This window comes from Pelodiscus sinensis, chromosome Z (genome assembly GCF_052426305.1).
Source record: "Pelodiscus sinensis isolate ZL-2025 chromosome Z, ASM5242630v1, whole genome shotgun sequence".
Classification (NCBI taxonomy): Eukaryota; Metazoa; Chordata; order Testudines; family Trionychidae; genus Pelodiscus; species Pelodiscus sinensis.
Genome location: NC_143085.1, coordinates 24,592,494 through 24,609,730, shown reverse-complemented (window position 1 = coordinate 24,609,730; position 17,237 = coordinate 24,592,494). Strand labels below are relative to the sequence as shown.

At 40.7% G+C, this 17,237-nt stretch overlaps 1 protein-coding gene across 7 annotated transcripts in view; it reads left to right on the top strand.

Annotated features, from left to right (window-relative positions):
* Positions 1-15,524, top strand: part of GLT1D1 (glycosyltransferase 1 domain containing 1) — a 150,966-nt gene extending 135,442 nt beyond the window's left edge. The window contains exon 9 of one of the 7 annotated variants that reach the window (XM_075898464.2): positions 12,466-15,524. In XM_075898464.2, the coding sequence (XP_075754579.2) occupies positions 12,466-12,612 (147 nt within the window). In that variant the 3' untranslated portion in view covers positions 12,613-15,524. The remainder of the gene's footprint in view (positions 1-12,465) is intronic. The other 6 variants (XM_075898465.2, XM_075898463.2, XM_075898460.2 and 3 more) reach the window with 6 other exon arrangements.
* Positions 15,525-17,237: the final 1,713 nt, after the last annotated feature.

Sequence of the window (17,237 nt, the reverse complement as noted above, 5' to 3'; positions counted from 1 at the left end):
CCCAGAAGGTCAAGCATGTGCTGATGCATAGTAGAAAAGATTCCACACATACTACCTACCTATACTAATGGAGCCGTTTCCAATCCTGGTTCTATGCCAACAACCTTGATTCCAGTTCGCTTCCCATCCAGCATATCCTCGACTATGCCCTGCAATTACAACAATCAGGTTTAATGCTTTCTTCTATTAAAGTTCACCTTGCGGTGATCTCTGCCTTTCGGCTCCCCATAGGAGGTTACTCACTATTCTCCCACCCAATGACCAAGAGGTTCTTAAAGGGACTCACAAACTTATACCCCCTGCACAGGGAACCTCCGGACCTGTGGGATTTGGAATTAGTTTTAGATGCACTAATGTGTCCCCCCTTTTGAGTCAATGGTGACATCGAATCTGCCCACACTCATGATGAAGGTCACCTTCCTTCTGGCTATTACTTCTGCGCTAAGGGTGGATGAGCTGTCTGCCCTCTCAGCCACACCACCATATACACTTTTCACCAACAAGGGGGTGATACTACGCCCCCATCCGAGCTACCTCCCCAAGGTGAATTCAGAATTTCACATTAACGAGCCTATAGTTCTCCCAACCTTTCACCCTAAGCCACATTCCTCTATCCAGGAATCTCGTCTACAAACCCTGAATATCCATGAAGTTCTGGCGTACTACTTGGACAGAACACGAGCTTTCCATAAATTCCAGTGCCTGCTACTATCCACTGCAGAGCCTCTAAGGGCCAACCTCTGACAGCGCAGCGCATTTTGAAACTTATTGTCTCCTGTATTTTATGCTGCTACTCGTTATGAAATTTAAAAAAAACCTCGTGCCCTGAGAGCACATTCAAGCAGAGCGATAGCAACTTCTACAGCGTTTCTTAAGGGGGTCTCCTAAGCAGACATCTGCCATGCAGACACATGATCATCCAACTTCACGTTCACGAAACATTACGCTATCAACACTTCTATGCATGACTCAGCAGTTGCTTCCACAGTTTTGTCCACAGCAAAAAGATCATAACTCCAATACCCGCCTCCATAGGCCAGACTACTGCTCTGAAGTCACCTAGAGTGGAGCACTCACGGGGACACCACTCGAAGAAGAAGAAGACGTTACTTACCTTGTGCAGTAACAATGGTTCTTCGAGATGTGTGTCCCCGTGGGTACTCCACAACCTGCCCTCCTCCTCGCTTCAGAGTCTTTCCTTATGTATTTCAGATATCTCCACTTAGGAGGAATTGGCAAGAGCTGGACTGCGTGCACTCAGCTTCGGCATGAATGGCGCGAGACACCTCTCACGCATGCGCGGTCCGGCTGGACTGCTGATGACTCTCCGGTCTGTGGTGTGGGACGAGCCCAACACCTAGAGTGGAGCACCCACAGGGACACACATCTCGAAAAACCATCATTACTGCACAAGGTGAGTAACTTCTTTTTTTCAAAAAGGGGCTATTCAAAAGAAAAACGACTGTTTAGATGGTGATTGTTCGAAAATAAACCCTTTTTTGAAAGATCCTATACTCATTTTTTCAGGAGTACAGGATCTTTGAAAAAGGGTTTTATTTTTGAACGATCCCCATCTAAACAGCCGTTTTTCTTTCGAAAAGCCCCTTTTCGGGAAAAAAACCCCCTATGGCTGCCATTATGCAAATGAAGTGCAGGAAATTTAAATCCCAGCTTCATTTGCAATTTTGCAGTGTGTAATGTACATTCCTTTTTCAAGAAAAGGGATGTAATCTAGACATACCCTGAGTGCCTACCAAGTAAAGGTGTTAACTTACATTACCATATTAACTAACATCATCCTAAATAATATTTGCATTGGGATAATTAATGTTTGTGCAGGTGCTCTATCTTGAAAAGTGAAATAATCACTTTTCTTTTTCTGTACACCAGCAATTGTATTATATTTAATAAAGCTCCTTTTAAAAGTGCTTTGGTTTCAAATCATGTATAAAGTATCAAAGTTTACAAATGGGTCAGAAAAAGGTTTGTTTTAATGTTAATACCAGGATTCCACCAGGAGGTTGTTGGTGATAATTGTCACCTGCAGTGTCTGCCAGAATGCCACTCACTTTCACTAAATCTTTCAGTTTCACTAGGTGTTGAAGGGAAAGTATTTTATGATTATCCCATATTCCTTGACACCACCAATGTGTGTCAAATACAGTTTTCCAAACCTCCATATGTAACACATGATCAAGAGAGGGATAACAGAACAAAGAGTTCAGGAAACATTTCTCATTTCAAGCAATTGCTAAAACCTCTTTGTATTGTTAGAAATGGCAGTAATACATTTTATAGCACTTTGCATAGTCTGCTCTTAGAGCACTGGTACTTGACCGGGGGTATACGTTTGCTGATTTTTACAACAGGCTACATAAAAAGCACTAGCAAAGTCAGTACAAACTAAAATTTCTTACAAAAGAATGAGAATGGACGCAATCTTTCAGTAATGGTGTGCTGTGACATTTGTGTATTTTTATGTCTGATTTTATAAGCAAGTCATTTTTAAGTGAGGTAGAATTTGGGATACACAAGATAAATCCAACTCCTGAAAGGGGTACAGTAATCTGGAATAGGATGTAAACAACTAACCATTTAACCAATAAGTGGATACGTATCAGTTAATGGTGTCAGTCATTGCAATGGTATCAGCTTCACTGCAGCAGGGCAGTGAAGCCTCCTTTCTGGGAGCTAAGTGAGCAAGAGCTGCTGCCTCCGCTCCCATGAATTCTCCCTATGTGCAACAGCTAGAGGTGCTGCTCTCAGGAGGCTTCACTGTGGGCTCTGCAGTATAAAGCTAAGTATAGGCAGTCCCCGGGTTACATGGATCCGACTTACATCGGATCCCTACTTACAAACAGGGTGAGGCAACCCCGCACTAGCTGCTTCCCCCCAGCAGGCCAGGGAGACGCGAAGCTAGCGCCCCCCGCAGCAAACCAGGGAGACGCGAAGCGGCTTTTCTCAGCAGACACCTCAGCTTGAGAATAAAGGACTGAGGGAAGTGAGGTGTGGAAGAATAAAACTGAGCTCTGGAGAAATGTTTGGCTAGAGTTTCCCCTACAATATGTACCAGTTCCGACTTACATACAAATTCAACTTAAGAACAAACCTACAGTCCCTATCTTGTACGTAACCCGGGGACTGCCTGTATATAAATAGTGTAACAGGGTAACAACAGTTACAGTTACCTATTACACTATTTTTAACTTCCCTTCTAGAAAAGTCTAGAAAATGTCTATCTTAGAGGAATTGGCATGCCAGTAGAGGCAGGCCAACCTTGTGTGCTGGAAAGCAATGTGTTTTTTACATTTCTCTTCTGATTACTTCACATCTTAAGTACAGTGAAATCTTTGTTATCCAGTACTCTGTTAACCAGAAAACTTTGTTAACCAGCATTGCCCCCAGCCACAACACTGGCACCTCTTCAGGCGCACAGGCCTGGCTTGGTTTACCATGATTGGCTTAACAATTTTTTATTTAAGAAGTACTAATCATCTTTAACTCAAAATAGAAATGTGAGACCAACTGCCTCACACTTCAAAACGACCAATATTAAAAACTTGAGTTTTACTGTTATTGTCCATTGGTTTTTCCTAGGTTGATGGGACCCTCAGATAACCAGAATTTTTAGATAACCAGAATGTTCTAATCCCCGAGCGTGCCGGATAACACAGGTTTTACTGTATTTGGTAAAATATATCCCACAATAACCTCAGTTTGTTCCTAAATTAGATGTCTTTCAGAACCAACTGTTCAGAGCTAGTCTTTTGGAATTCATCTAAACACAAAGGTTTACATGTAGTTACACCTCTGTCTAATTCTAATTCAGATTATTCAGGAAATAGAAGCCACTATTTGCTTTCTGTTAACTACATTATCTGAATTGTCCAGATTTTAATAAACTAAAGTTTATTTGCAATGCAGGTCAACCCACAGACACATTCCTGCTGGTGTTTGCTTTGTTAAGCAGTATCCTACATCAGCAGTACTCAACATGCGGCCCGTGGGCCTCATGCAGCCCGTGGGCCACATGCAACCCATGGCCCGTTTGTTTGTGGCCTGCAGTGTAGAGCCAGGTGGGAGCCAAAACAAAAAAGTAGTCAGTGTAATGGTCTTCTGTTTTAATAGTTAAATTCCTGGACTGTCATTGCTCATTAAAAGTGCTGTCATATGAATGGAAATCAGGTAAATATTGCATTTTATTAATATCAGCAGAACTGACTTAAATTGGCCCTGTGTGTTGTTTAGTCTTGCCTTAATATTTGTATTCATGCCCATCAGTATGAAAAAAAGCTATTTGCAAATATTTGCATGTATATTTGGAGGTATATGCAACCACAATTAAGTTGCAGCCCTGGGCATGTGCTGTGAGTATCATTGTGGCCTCTGGGGCTTCCAAAGTTGAATAGCCCTGTCCTAGATCATTCTTTCCCTGTCTACAATTAGCTGGTGGATAGTAAGTATAATTGAATCTAATTTTATTATTTCTTTACAATTAATATATTTTCCTCACTACATAAAATATTATGGTGCAATCTGAATGGCTTTATTGAAGTGTTTGGAGGTTCCACATACTAATAAGGGTGTTTTCATACTACTGCAGGGTCCTAACTCTTTCAGCAATTAGCTTTCTCTTTCAGATAAGCCTCTCTTTTATCCTTCTTTTCCTCAGAAGGTGTCCTCCTTTACACTCCTCAGCACTGACTTTTGAGCTCTAGAAGAACACTCTGTTTGACTGATACATTAGACTTATTCTTTATTGCTCCATTGCCTAGGACCGCGTTTCTCAAACTGTGAGTCCTGACCCCCTGGGGGGTTGCGAGCAACTTAAAGGGGGGTCGCGATATCACAAAGTTTGAGAACCCCTGGCCCAGGATAAGCAGCAGATGTAGCAAATTTGTGTATTTGAATCTAGATCTATAGTGTTAAAAATATTGCAGTTTTATTTCCTTCCCCCCCAAATACTAACTATGAAAAGGGGCAAGCTAGATACTGTGGAGGCTTGGTTATTGGACATGAATCAGTCTTGTGGATATTTCAGTTTTTATGTCAGGAAACTAAATAAAATGAGTTTTATATGATATATGAGAAAATAATAATTTTAAGTACAAACTTTCCTTTTTTAGTGAGGAAAAAAGTGATGTTTTCTGGCTTACAAAGAAATCAGGCAACTTTTCTTGCCTAATTATACTCATTATAATTAATTGTTGGTAGATATTCTGAGCCCTCATGACCATGTACATAGACAAAAAAAGAAATAGCCAGCTGGACGCAGCTGTTACCATATAAGTGAAAAGTCATGAAACATGTTGCCCTTGATTCTTGAGTTACACTCCTCATTTTAAAGCCATGTTTTATTCTTGCCATTACTCAAATTTGCAAGTTTATGGAATATGTGACACTGAGTTAATGTGACCCAAAAGGAAAACTGATAACTAAGAAATAAAGGAGTCGTGGGCCCTGTTTGGGTCATAAATAATCACAAAGCATATTCAAATGGAAGACGTGCACCATTATTCAGCAGACTAAGCTTTAGGGTTACAGAATGTCCAGCATCTGTGAAGAATCGCAAAGGTGGGCTGGGGGAGAGAGTACGTAAACCTCTTTCGCCCCAGTCAAAACAGAAGTTCTTGCTATTAGGGAGCAACTGGAATTAGTAATATTAACTGTGTAAGGGAGGCAATCAATTCGTGGACCTACAGGCAGGAGCACATTCATAGTAAGTTGTCTTGCTGTGGCAATGTGGGGGTATGCCATCCCATTGTAAGGTGCTATGATGACATGGCCAGGATTTAGCCCTTAGACTATGCTTCTAGTCTTGAGGACTTTCGTTAGCTTTCAGGATAATATTGAACAGAGCAGTTTGCTGTTTAAGCAATGATCATAGAATCATAGACTCCTAGGACTAGAAGGGATCTCGAGAGGTCATCGAGTCCAGTCCCCTGCCCTCACGGCAGGACCAAATACTGTCTAGACCATCCCTGATAGACATTTATCTAACCTACTCTTAAATATCTCCAGAGATGGGGATTCCACAAACTCCCTGGGCAATTTATTCCAGTGTTTGACCACCCTGACAGTTAGGAACTTTTTCCTAATGTCCAACCTAAACCTCCCTTGCTGCAGTTTAAGCCCATTGCTTCTTGTTCTATCCTCAGAGGCCAAATTGAACAAGTTTTCTCCCTCCTCCTTATGACACCCTTTTAGTTCTTGAAAACTGCTATCATGTCCCCCCTCAATCTATTCTTTTCTAAATTAAACAAACCCAATTCTTTCAGCCTTCCTTCATAGGTCATGTTCTCTAGACCTTTAATCATTCTTGTTGCTCTTCTCTGGACCCTCTCCAATTTCTCCACATCTTTCTTGAAATGCGGTGCCCAGATCGGGACACAATACTCCAAATGAGACCTAACCAGCGCAGAGTAGAGCGGAAGAATGACTTCTCGTGTCTTGCTCACAATACACCTGTTAATTCATCCCAGAATCATGTTTGCTTTTTTTGACACAGCATCACACTGCTGACTCATGTTCAGCTTTTGGTCCACTAAAACCCCTAGATCCCTTTCTGCTGTACTCCTTCCTAGACAGTCACTTCCCATTCTGTATGTGTGAAACTGATTGTTCCTTCCTAAGTGGAGCACTTTGCATTTGTCTTTATTAAACTTCATCATGTTTACGTCAGACCATTTCTCAAATTTGTCCAGATCATTTTGAATTATGACCCTATCCTCCAGATTAGTCGCAACCCCTCCCAGCTTGGTATCATCTGCAAACTTAATAAGCGTACTTTCTATGCCAATATCTGAATCGTTGATGAAAATATTGAACAGATTCGGTCCCAAAACAGACCCCTGCGGAACCCCACTTGTTATACCTTTCCAGCAGGATTGTGAACCATTAATAACTACTCTCTGAGTACGATTATCCAGACAGTTATGCATCCACCTTATAGTAGCCCCATCTAAGTTGTATTTACCTAGTTTATTGATAAGAATATCATGCGAGACCGTATCAAATGCCTTACTAAAGTCTAGGTATACCACATCCACCGCTTCTCCCTTATCTACAAGACTAGTTATCCTATCAAGGAAAGCTATCAGATTGGTTTGACATGATTTGTTCTTTACAAATCCATGCTGGCTGTTCCCTATCACCTTGCCACCTTCCAAGTGTTTACAGATGATTTCCTTAATTACTTGTCCCATTATCTTCTCTGGCACAGAAGTTAAACTAACTGGTCTGTAGTTTCCTGGGTTGTTCTTGTTTCCCTTTTTATAGGTGGGCACTATATTTGCCCTTTTCCAGTCTTCTGGAATCTCTCGTGTCTCCCATGATTTTCCAAAGATGATAGCTAGAGGCTCAGATGCATCCTAGAATACTCAAGGAGCTGATAGAGGAGGTATTTCATCAGGCCCTGGTGACTTGCAGGCACCTAACTTTTCTAGGTGATTTTTAACTTCTTTTTTTATTTTATCTTCTAAACCTACCCCCTTCCCACTAGCATTCACTGTGTTAGGTATTCCTTCAGACTTCTTGGTGAAGACCAAAACAAAGAAGTCATTAAACATCTCTGCCATTTCCAAGTTTCCTGTTACTGTTTCTCCCTCCTCACTGACCAGTGGACCTACTCTGTCCTTGGTCTTCCTCTTTCTTCTAATGTATTTATAAAAAGTCTTCTTGTTTCCCTTTATTCCCAAAACTAGTTTGAGCTCATGTTGTGCCTTTGCCTTTCTAATCTTGCCCCTGCATTCCTGTGTTGTTTGCCTATATTCATCCTTTGTAATTTGTCCTACTTTCCATTTTTATATGACTCCCTTTTTATTTTTAGACCATGCAAGATCTTATGGTTAAGCCAAGGTGGTCTTTTGCCATATTTTCTGTCTTTCCTAACATGATTGGGAATTACCAGTCTGTTGTCCTGCAACTGCTGCACTTTGCCATTACTAGTAGGTGCATTGCTATTTATAACTGTTAATTTAGCTTTATATCTGGAAATTGTCTTGCCTGGGTTTATACTGATCTATTTAAATTCCATGTCCCTTTCCTCTCCTGCAGCCGAGTCTGAAATGGTTTAATTACAGATTTTAGCTTGGTATTTGCTGTGTTTTCAGGGCTCCTCTTTCCAAAACATCTGGGTCTGTAGGGATGTTTGCAAAATTTGGTACTGAATGATTTGATATGTACTGTTGCATTTTCTTGAAAGCTAATTTGGCAATCTGCCTGAGGGAGAAACATATCAGTGACATCATTTTTGAAGATAACTATTACCTAGGGGGATACTGACTGTCCAGAAACAGGGCATGCATCACATTACTTATAAAACTAAGCAGCCTAGTGTTTGCCCCAATATTTTTGTTCAACTGATAAGTAAGTCTTCACCCTATACACACATATCATTTATGAGGTAGGTAATTGTTGTTTTACCCACATTTCCATGGGTTTATTTTGGTAGATAGAAATTAAGGTCTTCATTTTCAGAAGTGGCATCTAATTACAAGTGCCTCATTTTTTGGATGCTCAGATTCAGCAACCTGGGGCCTGACTTTCAAAGATGCCAAACAATTGCAGCTCCAGAAGATGTCAGGGGGAGTTGCAGAAGAACACGTGAGTATCAGGCCCTTACTGAGCATCCAAAAATGGAGAGACTCTAAATTAGATGCTCCAGGAGCCTGGTCCAAAACCCAGCATCATGAAAGCCGATCTTTACCATAGCTTCAGGTCACACCATGAGTGACTTGCCTGAAGCTGCACTCTGAGTCAGTACAACAGCTATAACTAAAGTCCCCTGGCTTTATCCATTTGCTATTTTTCCCTCCTGCCTTTGCTTCCCCTTTCCTCTTTGGACTTGTGTTTAATATTATGCTGAAATTATCAGCAGCAAAAGGCAGTTTAGCACTGTAGCAGTGTCTCATTGCTTCTATCATTTACAACGTTTCCAAGTTTTTATCCTCTCTAGCCACATATTAATAGAACAACTCAGCAAGCAATGGTACATTGCAGCTTCTGATATGTATAATTTACATAAATTATTTTTAAACAAAATAAAATCCTCTACAGGAGCATAACATTAAAGTTGGAATGCAGTGGAGTGAAAATTATTATTTATTATGATCACATAAGAGATTCGATCTAACTAGAAGGCATTTAAAGGTTTTCCCCACTTATCCTGGTGCTGTGTGTTCTTGGCAGTATGGAAAAGAGCACAGAGATGGGATGTGGAAAAAGGAAATGAAGTATTAAGAATAGACTCACTGGGAGAACAGAAAAAAACAATTGAGAATGCAACAAGAGACAAGTCTTGAGAGCTGGTTCAGATTATGCCATGCTTTGCAGGGGAGAATGTGAAGTTAGAACTCTGTTATTTTAAGGGTTGCCATCAGATGAATGCAAGGGGGAAGTGTGTGGTGTAGTGTGTGTGTGTGGGGGGGGTGCTCTGACATGATCAGGTCAGTAAGCAAGGAAAATAATCTTTGCAGTCATGTTTTGGATGGGTTGATATAGGCAATGTGCATGTCCTGGAAGCTGGAATGTTGTAAATTGCAGTAGTCAATATGGGAGTGGCTATGGGCATGGACAACATGAGCAAGAAAGATCAGATTTTTATTGTGTGTTTTGAAGGGGGAAAAAGGCAGCTGGATTTGGAGATGGTGGGAGAAGAAAAAAAAAAGAGGAGTCAGATGGTTACAATCCTGGGTGACTGAGAATGTGGGTGCTGTCTACTGCAACAGAAAATGGGGAAAGTGGCGAAGGTTTACAAGAGAATATATTAAATGCCTCTAATATAATATTATGATTATAGCTCTTAATTTGTTAATCTCCACTTCTGATTCGAACCTCTTAAGAGAATAAATTCTCTAATTTTGAAAGCATTTTTCAGGAAGATTTATTCCATTCAGAGATTTCACAACTACAGCTATTACAAGAAATGAACACATCAGTAGGAATCTTTGAGTTCATGAAGGGCTCCATTGTGAATTAATCAGATACTTTTTCCACAAGTGGTCGTTTTTAAATCCCTGTAAATATGCAGATATCTGGTTTATATCCACACTTTTTTGTGTGTGGATGTGGATACAAATTTTGTATCGGGGCAAAGCTCTAGTCATTCTGTTTTAGAATGTTGAGCAGAGGAAAAATGTACAAAGAATTCCTCAAATGAATCTTTAGCATTTATGCAGAAGAGGAACTCATCTTCAAGTTGTGCAGTGCCCTCCTGTGTGTCATTATAGGATGAGAGCCTTAGTAATGCAGTCCCCCCAACCCCGCAAGTAGGGAAGCTCTTCTTTAGCTCTTTTGTGTAACCTTTAGGGGCATGTAGAAGGAGAGATGCTGGTGCTATAGAAAGCTTTATATACTTATAACATAATGTTTCCAAGTAGCCTGACGAGGTAAGTATTATTATGTAATCAGCAGGCAAAGCCTCATCCTACAAACCCAGGTTACATTTTCAGAGGTAATATTTTTAAAAATTAAAGTTATTTGTGGGCATTTAATTTAGAATTACAGCTGCTAATGTGATTCATGTAAACTTTATATTAACCACATAACCAAGACATGGCTATTGAAAAATTCCAGAAGGTTGGAAAATACTTGTAATGGCCAGCTAAAGTGACATACACACATTTTCTGCTGTCATTGCTGGGCCCAGTTTGCACTATCGAAGCATAGCAATCATCCCATGTGACTCAGCATGCAAGATTGACGCCATACTCTAACTGGATATATACAGTAATGACAAAATTGACATGTGAGAATTCATCTTATTTAGTCTATTATTAAGAATGTAAAAAATAAAAAAAAAATTAACCATGTAACAGATAAAAATTCTATTGGTTACATGGTTAACTGTTCCCGGGGCTGCCATAGCTTCCAGCCCCAGAGGGCTGCCAGGGTTCCTGGTCCCATATAGGGGCCCATTAGGGCTGGAGCAGCCCTCTGCCCACTGATTTAGTTGGGGTTGGTCCTGCTTTGTACAAAGAGTTGGACTAGATGACCCAGATGGTCTCTTCCAACCCTAATCTTCTATTATTCTATGATATGCACCACTAATATACATGCTTCTTTGGCTATGTAAACTACATGCCACAGTGCTCCATATGTTAAAAACATGTGCATGTCTTCTCAATGAGCATCAAAGGCTGTGATTGGAACATGTGCAGTATTATTTCATATCTCAGCATCGGTTCCCAGTGGTAATGCTGAAGTTGTATATTTTGCACATTGACCATATAAATTACATCAGCAACCATAGCTCTTTGATAACCATTTTTTGTGGGTGAGTTTAAGTAGAGTTGGCTAATGAAGGAATTGTTGATCAAATATGTATTTTCAGCTCTTTGCTGGAGGGCCTCAGTGATTTTCCCTTTAATAGTTGACAGCTTATTGTCAGGAAAATGCCATCCATGTCTAAATGCTATTATTACTCCACTTGGAGTCTATTACTGATTTTTATCATCATTTGTGTAGTAACTAATGATCTTCACTTTATATTGATCCTACCAGTGCTGACCTTTCTGAACTAGTGCACATTGCTATACTGGTTTTGAGGTACTTCTGCAATCTAGCTTCAATGTTGAAAGTCGTCCTGTGATGGCAGAAAATCAGACAGACAATGCAAAAGTGCATTTGTTTACTTAGAGGCCTCCAACTGTGACATGAGCTCTCATATTCATTAGTTTGGTACCTACACTTCCTAAAACCAAAACTGGAATGGCAGAGCATTGGCCAAAGAAGTCTTGTTCTATCAGTTTCAGTAACTTGTCTCATAGGGCTAAAAGGATTTGATATACTGCATTTTGCAGGCTGTTTGATATTATGTGCCAGATGCTGCCTAGATTCCAGGTCATTAGCTTCCAGCATCACACAGTGCAGCTCTTCTTTATTAGCTTGGATCAATCTTGCATCTATGCCCTGGCACAATACAGATAATTTGTTGCTGAGTGTGTGTTCTTTACTTTATACTATAGACATCTTTGTGAAGTGTTTTTCTTGACCTCATTAAGAGCATGCAATTACCTAAAGATGCCTCATTAGCAACCAGGCATATGCCTAGTTGAGCCTAGATCAAAACTGTCTGCTACCACCTCTCCTTCATCCAGCAAACTAGTTGAATTTGTAACTTCTTACCCAGCTATGGCATGCTTCATTGCTGGAAGTATCTGGTGTTCAAACACTTTTCTGTCTCATTAAATTGTTTGTCCATATTTTGTCTGATTTAGCACTCTAGGGATTTGGCCATGGTTTAAGTTCTTTCATCAGTGGGCTGTATAAAAGATTTAAAAAATTGTATTTGTTATTTATGGAGTTGTACTTACATATAAAATATGGTACTTGACTCTGAGGAATGGCTCTTGAACTGCTCAGTGGGTGCATTCACTCTAAACTCAACTGCTTTGCTTCAGTTTCAAGATTATTTCAGGGTAAGTAGATGCTCAAGTAACATTTATGTTTTCTTTAACTTTTTAGGAGTTTGTCCACCTCTCCAAAAGTCTGATGAATGACCCTTCTTTGGAAAGAGAAATTGTGACACAGGCAAAAGCATATGTGAAGAAACACCATTCATGGGAATGTGAAAGAGAAGCCTATCAAAATTTTGTCCTTAGACTCCAGTGAATCAGTGGGTATCAAATGTGGAAACTGATCATATTTTGTTTCACTTTAATGATGGAATTGTAATCAAATTATTTTAAAGAAAAAAATCACACATTATGGATATATTGTTCCACTCAAACTGTGCCCACTGTACAAACATAGTGCATCAGATGGTGGTCCATCCAACTCACTATCCTGGCTCCAACATGAATGGCATAGTGAAATCAAGGATGTCAATTTCTTCATAGTATGCAATCATGTGGGCCTCAAAATAGGGCTCTTCTTTATGCACAGGCGGGGATTTCATCCACATTGAACTTATGCAATGCCAGTTACTGTGTTTTAGCCTGACAATGTTAATAGGGCTTAAGGCATTTATACTCTAATCTGAATTTATCTGGATACATGTCAATGATACACATAATGTTGTAAGAGTGGGTTCATCTCGCTATATATACAGTAAGGATGTTAGCTGGGTCTATGTGATCTAAAATTTTAAAGGGGAAGGATCATGAATTAGTCAAATGACTGGTACTTTAATCAAGAATGTAACTCTCTGGAGCTGGTGAGCATTATAGAAGTTGATGTTTTCTAGCATGATCAATAGTAGACACTGTTTGCTGCCTACATATTCTACTTTATTTATGAATTATTGGAAGACAGCAGCTACCTCTTAAAATTACCAAACTTTGGGGACCTCACAGATGGCCATTCTTCTTACAAAAGATGAATGGAGGCTGTAATAAAGATCAACAATGTAATTTACTATTTGGTATGTAATTTGGTAATTTTGCCATGAGTGACTCTCAGGAGAAAGACATAAGAGAAATCTGTGAGCAGTTTAGTCAAATAAAAAGGGTTTTTAAATTATATAACAAAAGGAATCTTAATAGTTCTAGGTACTGGCTCATTACTATATGTATATGGTAAATATTACAGACAAAAATGTTCAATATTTCTGTTCTGTATTTTGAGAAAAAACATGATCTATTAATATTTTATGATTATATATTTTCCAATTACAGTAACAAAGGGTGATATTAAACAGTAGCTATCTAAAGTCAGACATCTTTAAAAATCAGCAGATCCACATAAACTGTACCTAAAATTTATAAAAGAACTGACTAAGGAGTTCTCTGGATCAGTTATGCAAATTTTCAATTAACTTTTGAACAATGATGAATCTTCAGAGGAATGAATGAAAATTAATGTTTTGCCAATATTTTAAAAGGACAAGCAGAATGACCCATCTCACAGAAGGCCTGTTAGCCTATCATTAATCCCAAGCAAAATAATGGAAATATATGGAACTCAATAAAGAATTAAAGGAGGATGATATAATGAATGCTAATCAATATGGGATTATGGAAAACAAGTTGTCAAACTATATCACTTTTTGATGAGTATGGTTAATAAAAGTAATAGTGTTGAATTAATATACCTCTCTGTAAGACATTTGACTTGGTACCACACGTCATCTGCATTAATAAATTAGATTGATGCCAAATCAGCATGGTATCTGTTAATTGATTAAAAATGGTTAAAATGATAGGTCTCAAAATTAAATTGAAAACAAGAAGTCATAATTGAGCAACTTAGGGGCTCAGTTTTTAGCTAAAATTTTTAACCAATCACTTGGAAACAAACATAATAATCACTGGTAAAAGTTGGCAGATGACACAAATATTGGGTGAGTGGTAAATAATGAAGAGCACAGATCACTGAGAGGGAACAATACAGATTGCTTGGTAAACTGAGCACATGCAAACAAAATGCATTGCAGTTTAGCCACATATAAAGACATACATCTAGGAGCAAAGAATGTAGGACACCCTAACAGGATGGCTGATTGTATCCTGGGAAACAGTGCCACTGATAATTAGCTGAACATAAGCTCCCCGTGTGGCCAAAAGGGACAATATGATCTTTGGATTTATGAATAGGGGAATTGTCGAGTAGGAGTAGAAAGTAATAGTATTGTATTGCTGCTTGAGCACTGAATCCCATTATGGTGTTCCCTGTTCAGGAAAGATGTTGATAAATTGCAGAGAGTTCTGAGAAGAACTATGAGAATGAGCTAGGGATTGAAAAAAAATCCTAAAGACTTAAGCTATACAGACTGAGCTCTTTATCGAAGAAAAGATTAAAGAGATCACTCGATGACAGCCTATTAGTTCTTAAAAGGAGATAGAAATTTCATGAGAGTTCTCTTCATTCTGCAAGACAAAGGTATAATAAGATCCATTGTCTGTAGGTGTTAGATAAATTTAGACAGGAAATAAGGTGCAAAATTGTGAACAGTAAGACTAATTCCTCATTGGAATATCCATTATGGTACATTTGCTGTTAGTGGCAGTTTTTAAATTAAATCTGGATTTTTTTTTTAAAAAAGCTGTTGTGTAACTAGAGCTATTGAAAATGAAGCAGGAATTAAAAGATGGAAGTCCTATGGCCTGGATGAATTCAGACCGGATGATCACAATGTTCCCAGGAAATCTATGGTATAAATCTATTTTGGGGAGCAGTTAGCCACCTCCTAGAAGCTGAGAAATAATTACATCAGCCTGAGTTCTGAGTTTAATGGCCTCTAGCCACTGCATATTAACAGATTTTAAATCTGCAAATTAATTTTGACTTACCAAACTTAAAAAATAACAAAACAGCAGAATCGAAGGGTATGTCTACACTTCAACACTAATTCGAACTAAGCTAATTCGAACTAGTGCATCTAGACTAAAAAATTAGTTCGAATTAGCGTTTTGCTAATTCAAACTAGCATGTCCACACTGAGTGGACGCTGAACTAAGGTTAAGGATGGCCGGAAGCAGTGCCGGCAGGGCATCAGATTAGGACTTAGAGTGTGGAGCTGCTGCCTCAGGCTAGCCAAGGGCTGTGCTTAAAGGGACCCGACCCCCACCCCGGACAGACAGTTCTCAGGGGTTCCCCGCTTGCAAAGCAGTCCTGGCTTGGAGTGCCCTGAGTGCCTACACTCGGCACATCACAGCACTTGGCCATCAGCCTGGCTGCACTTGCCGCAGGCTGCCATCCGGAGGGGGGAGGGGGGGTCAATCGAGGGGCTTCAGGAGAGCTTCCACCCCGAGAAGCCCGCAGAGCCACCCCAGTCCTCCTCATCGGGGGCTCGTACCCCATTCCTCCCTCACCTCCTTCCACTTACCCCTCCCTAGCCCCCCTTCCTGATGTACAAAATAAAGGACACGTGTGTTCAGAAATAGAAACTCTCTTTATTGAACTTGGGGAGAGTGGGAAAAGGAGGTGGGAGAGGGGAGGGCAACTACAATATCGGGTTTGGAACAGGTCCCATATGAAGAGAGGCTAAGGAGACTGGGACTTCTCAGCTTAGAAAAGAGGAAACTGAGGGGGGATATGATAGAGGTCTATAAAAGCATGAGTGGTGTGGAGAGGGTGCATAAAGAAAAGTTCTTCATTAGTTCCAATAATAGGAGGACTAGAGGACACCAAAGGAAATGAATGGGTAGCAGGCTTCAAACTAATGACAGAAAGTTCTTCTTCACAAAGCAAAGAGTCAACCTGTGGAACTCCTTGCTGCAGGAGGCTGTGAAGGCTAGAACTAGAACAGAGTTTAAAGAGAAGTTAGATAAAGTCATGGAGGTTGGGTCCATGGAGTGCTATTAGCCAGGGGGTAGAAATGGTGTCCCTGGCCTCTGTTTGTGGAAGGCTGGAGATGGATGGCACGAGACAAATGGCTTGGTCATTGTCTTCGGTCCATCCCCTACAGGGTCCCTAGGGTTGGCAAGCTGTTGTCAGACAGGCTACTGGGCTAGATGGACCTTTGGTCTGACCCGGTACGGCCATTCTAATCTCAGTGCTCAGGGCCGGGGGTCTCAGTGGACCACCTTGATTTTCATGCACACCTGCTCCTGGGTGGCCAGGTTGGCAGCTATCCTGCCCTAGACGGCCACTTTCCTGTGCCTAGTGCGGAGGTCATGCATGAGGTCCACGATCTCCACACTAGACCAGGCGAGCGCCCGCCTCTTGCGGACCCGGGCAGGCTCCCGGGAGCCGCCAGCCTGGTCCCAGGAAGAGGCGGAGGGCTGGGTGGCAGCGGGTGGCTGGCTCGAGCCGTGTCAGGTGCAGGGTCTGCTGGCTGGGTGCTGGCAGGCTTGCACCTGGCATGGGCACCGTAGCCAGCCCATGCCCCTTTAAGGGCTCCGGGGCCAGGAGGGGGAATAGAGTTTCCCTGGTGGTGCCCAGAGTGGCCACCAGGGAAAGCTGGGGAGGGCTAGCCTCCCACTAGTTCGAATTAAGTGGCTACACAGCCCTTAATTCAAACTAGCTAATTCGAAGTAGGCGTTAGTCCTCGTAAAATGAGGTTTACCTAGTTCGAATTAAGTGCTCCGCTAGTTCGAATTAAGTTCGAACTAGCGGAGCGCTAGTGTAGCGCCTATCAAAGTTAATTCGAACTAAAGTCTGTTAGTTCGAATTAACTTTGTAGTGTAGACATACCCTTAGAGACTAACAAAAAATGTAGATAGCATCATGAGCTTTCATGGGCACAACCCACTTTTTCAAATGAATGGAATCAAAGGGTCCAGTTTCCAAATAAATAGCAAAGAAAAGAGGAGGTGTGGGGGTGAAGAGAAGGGAAAAGAAGGAGGGTGAAGGGA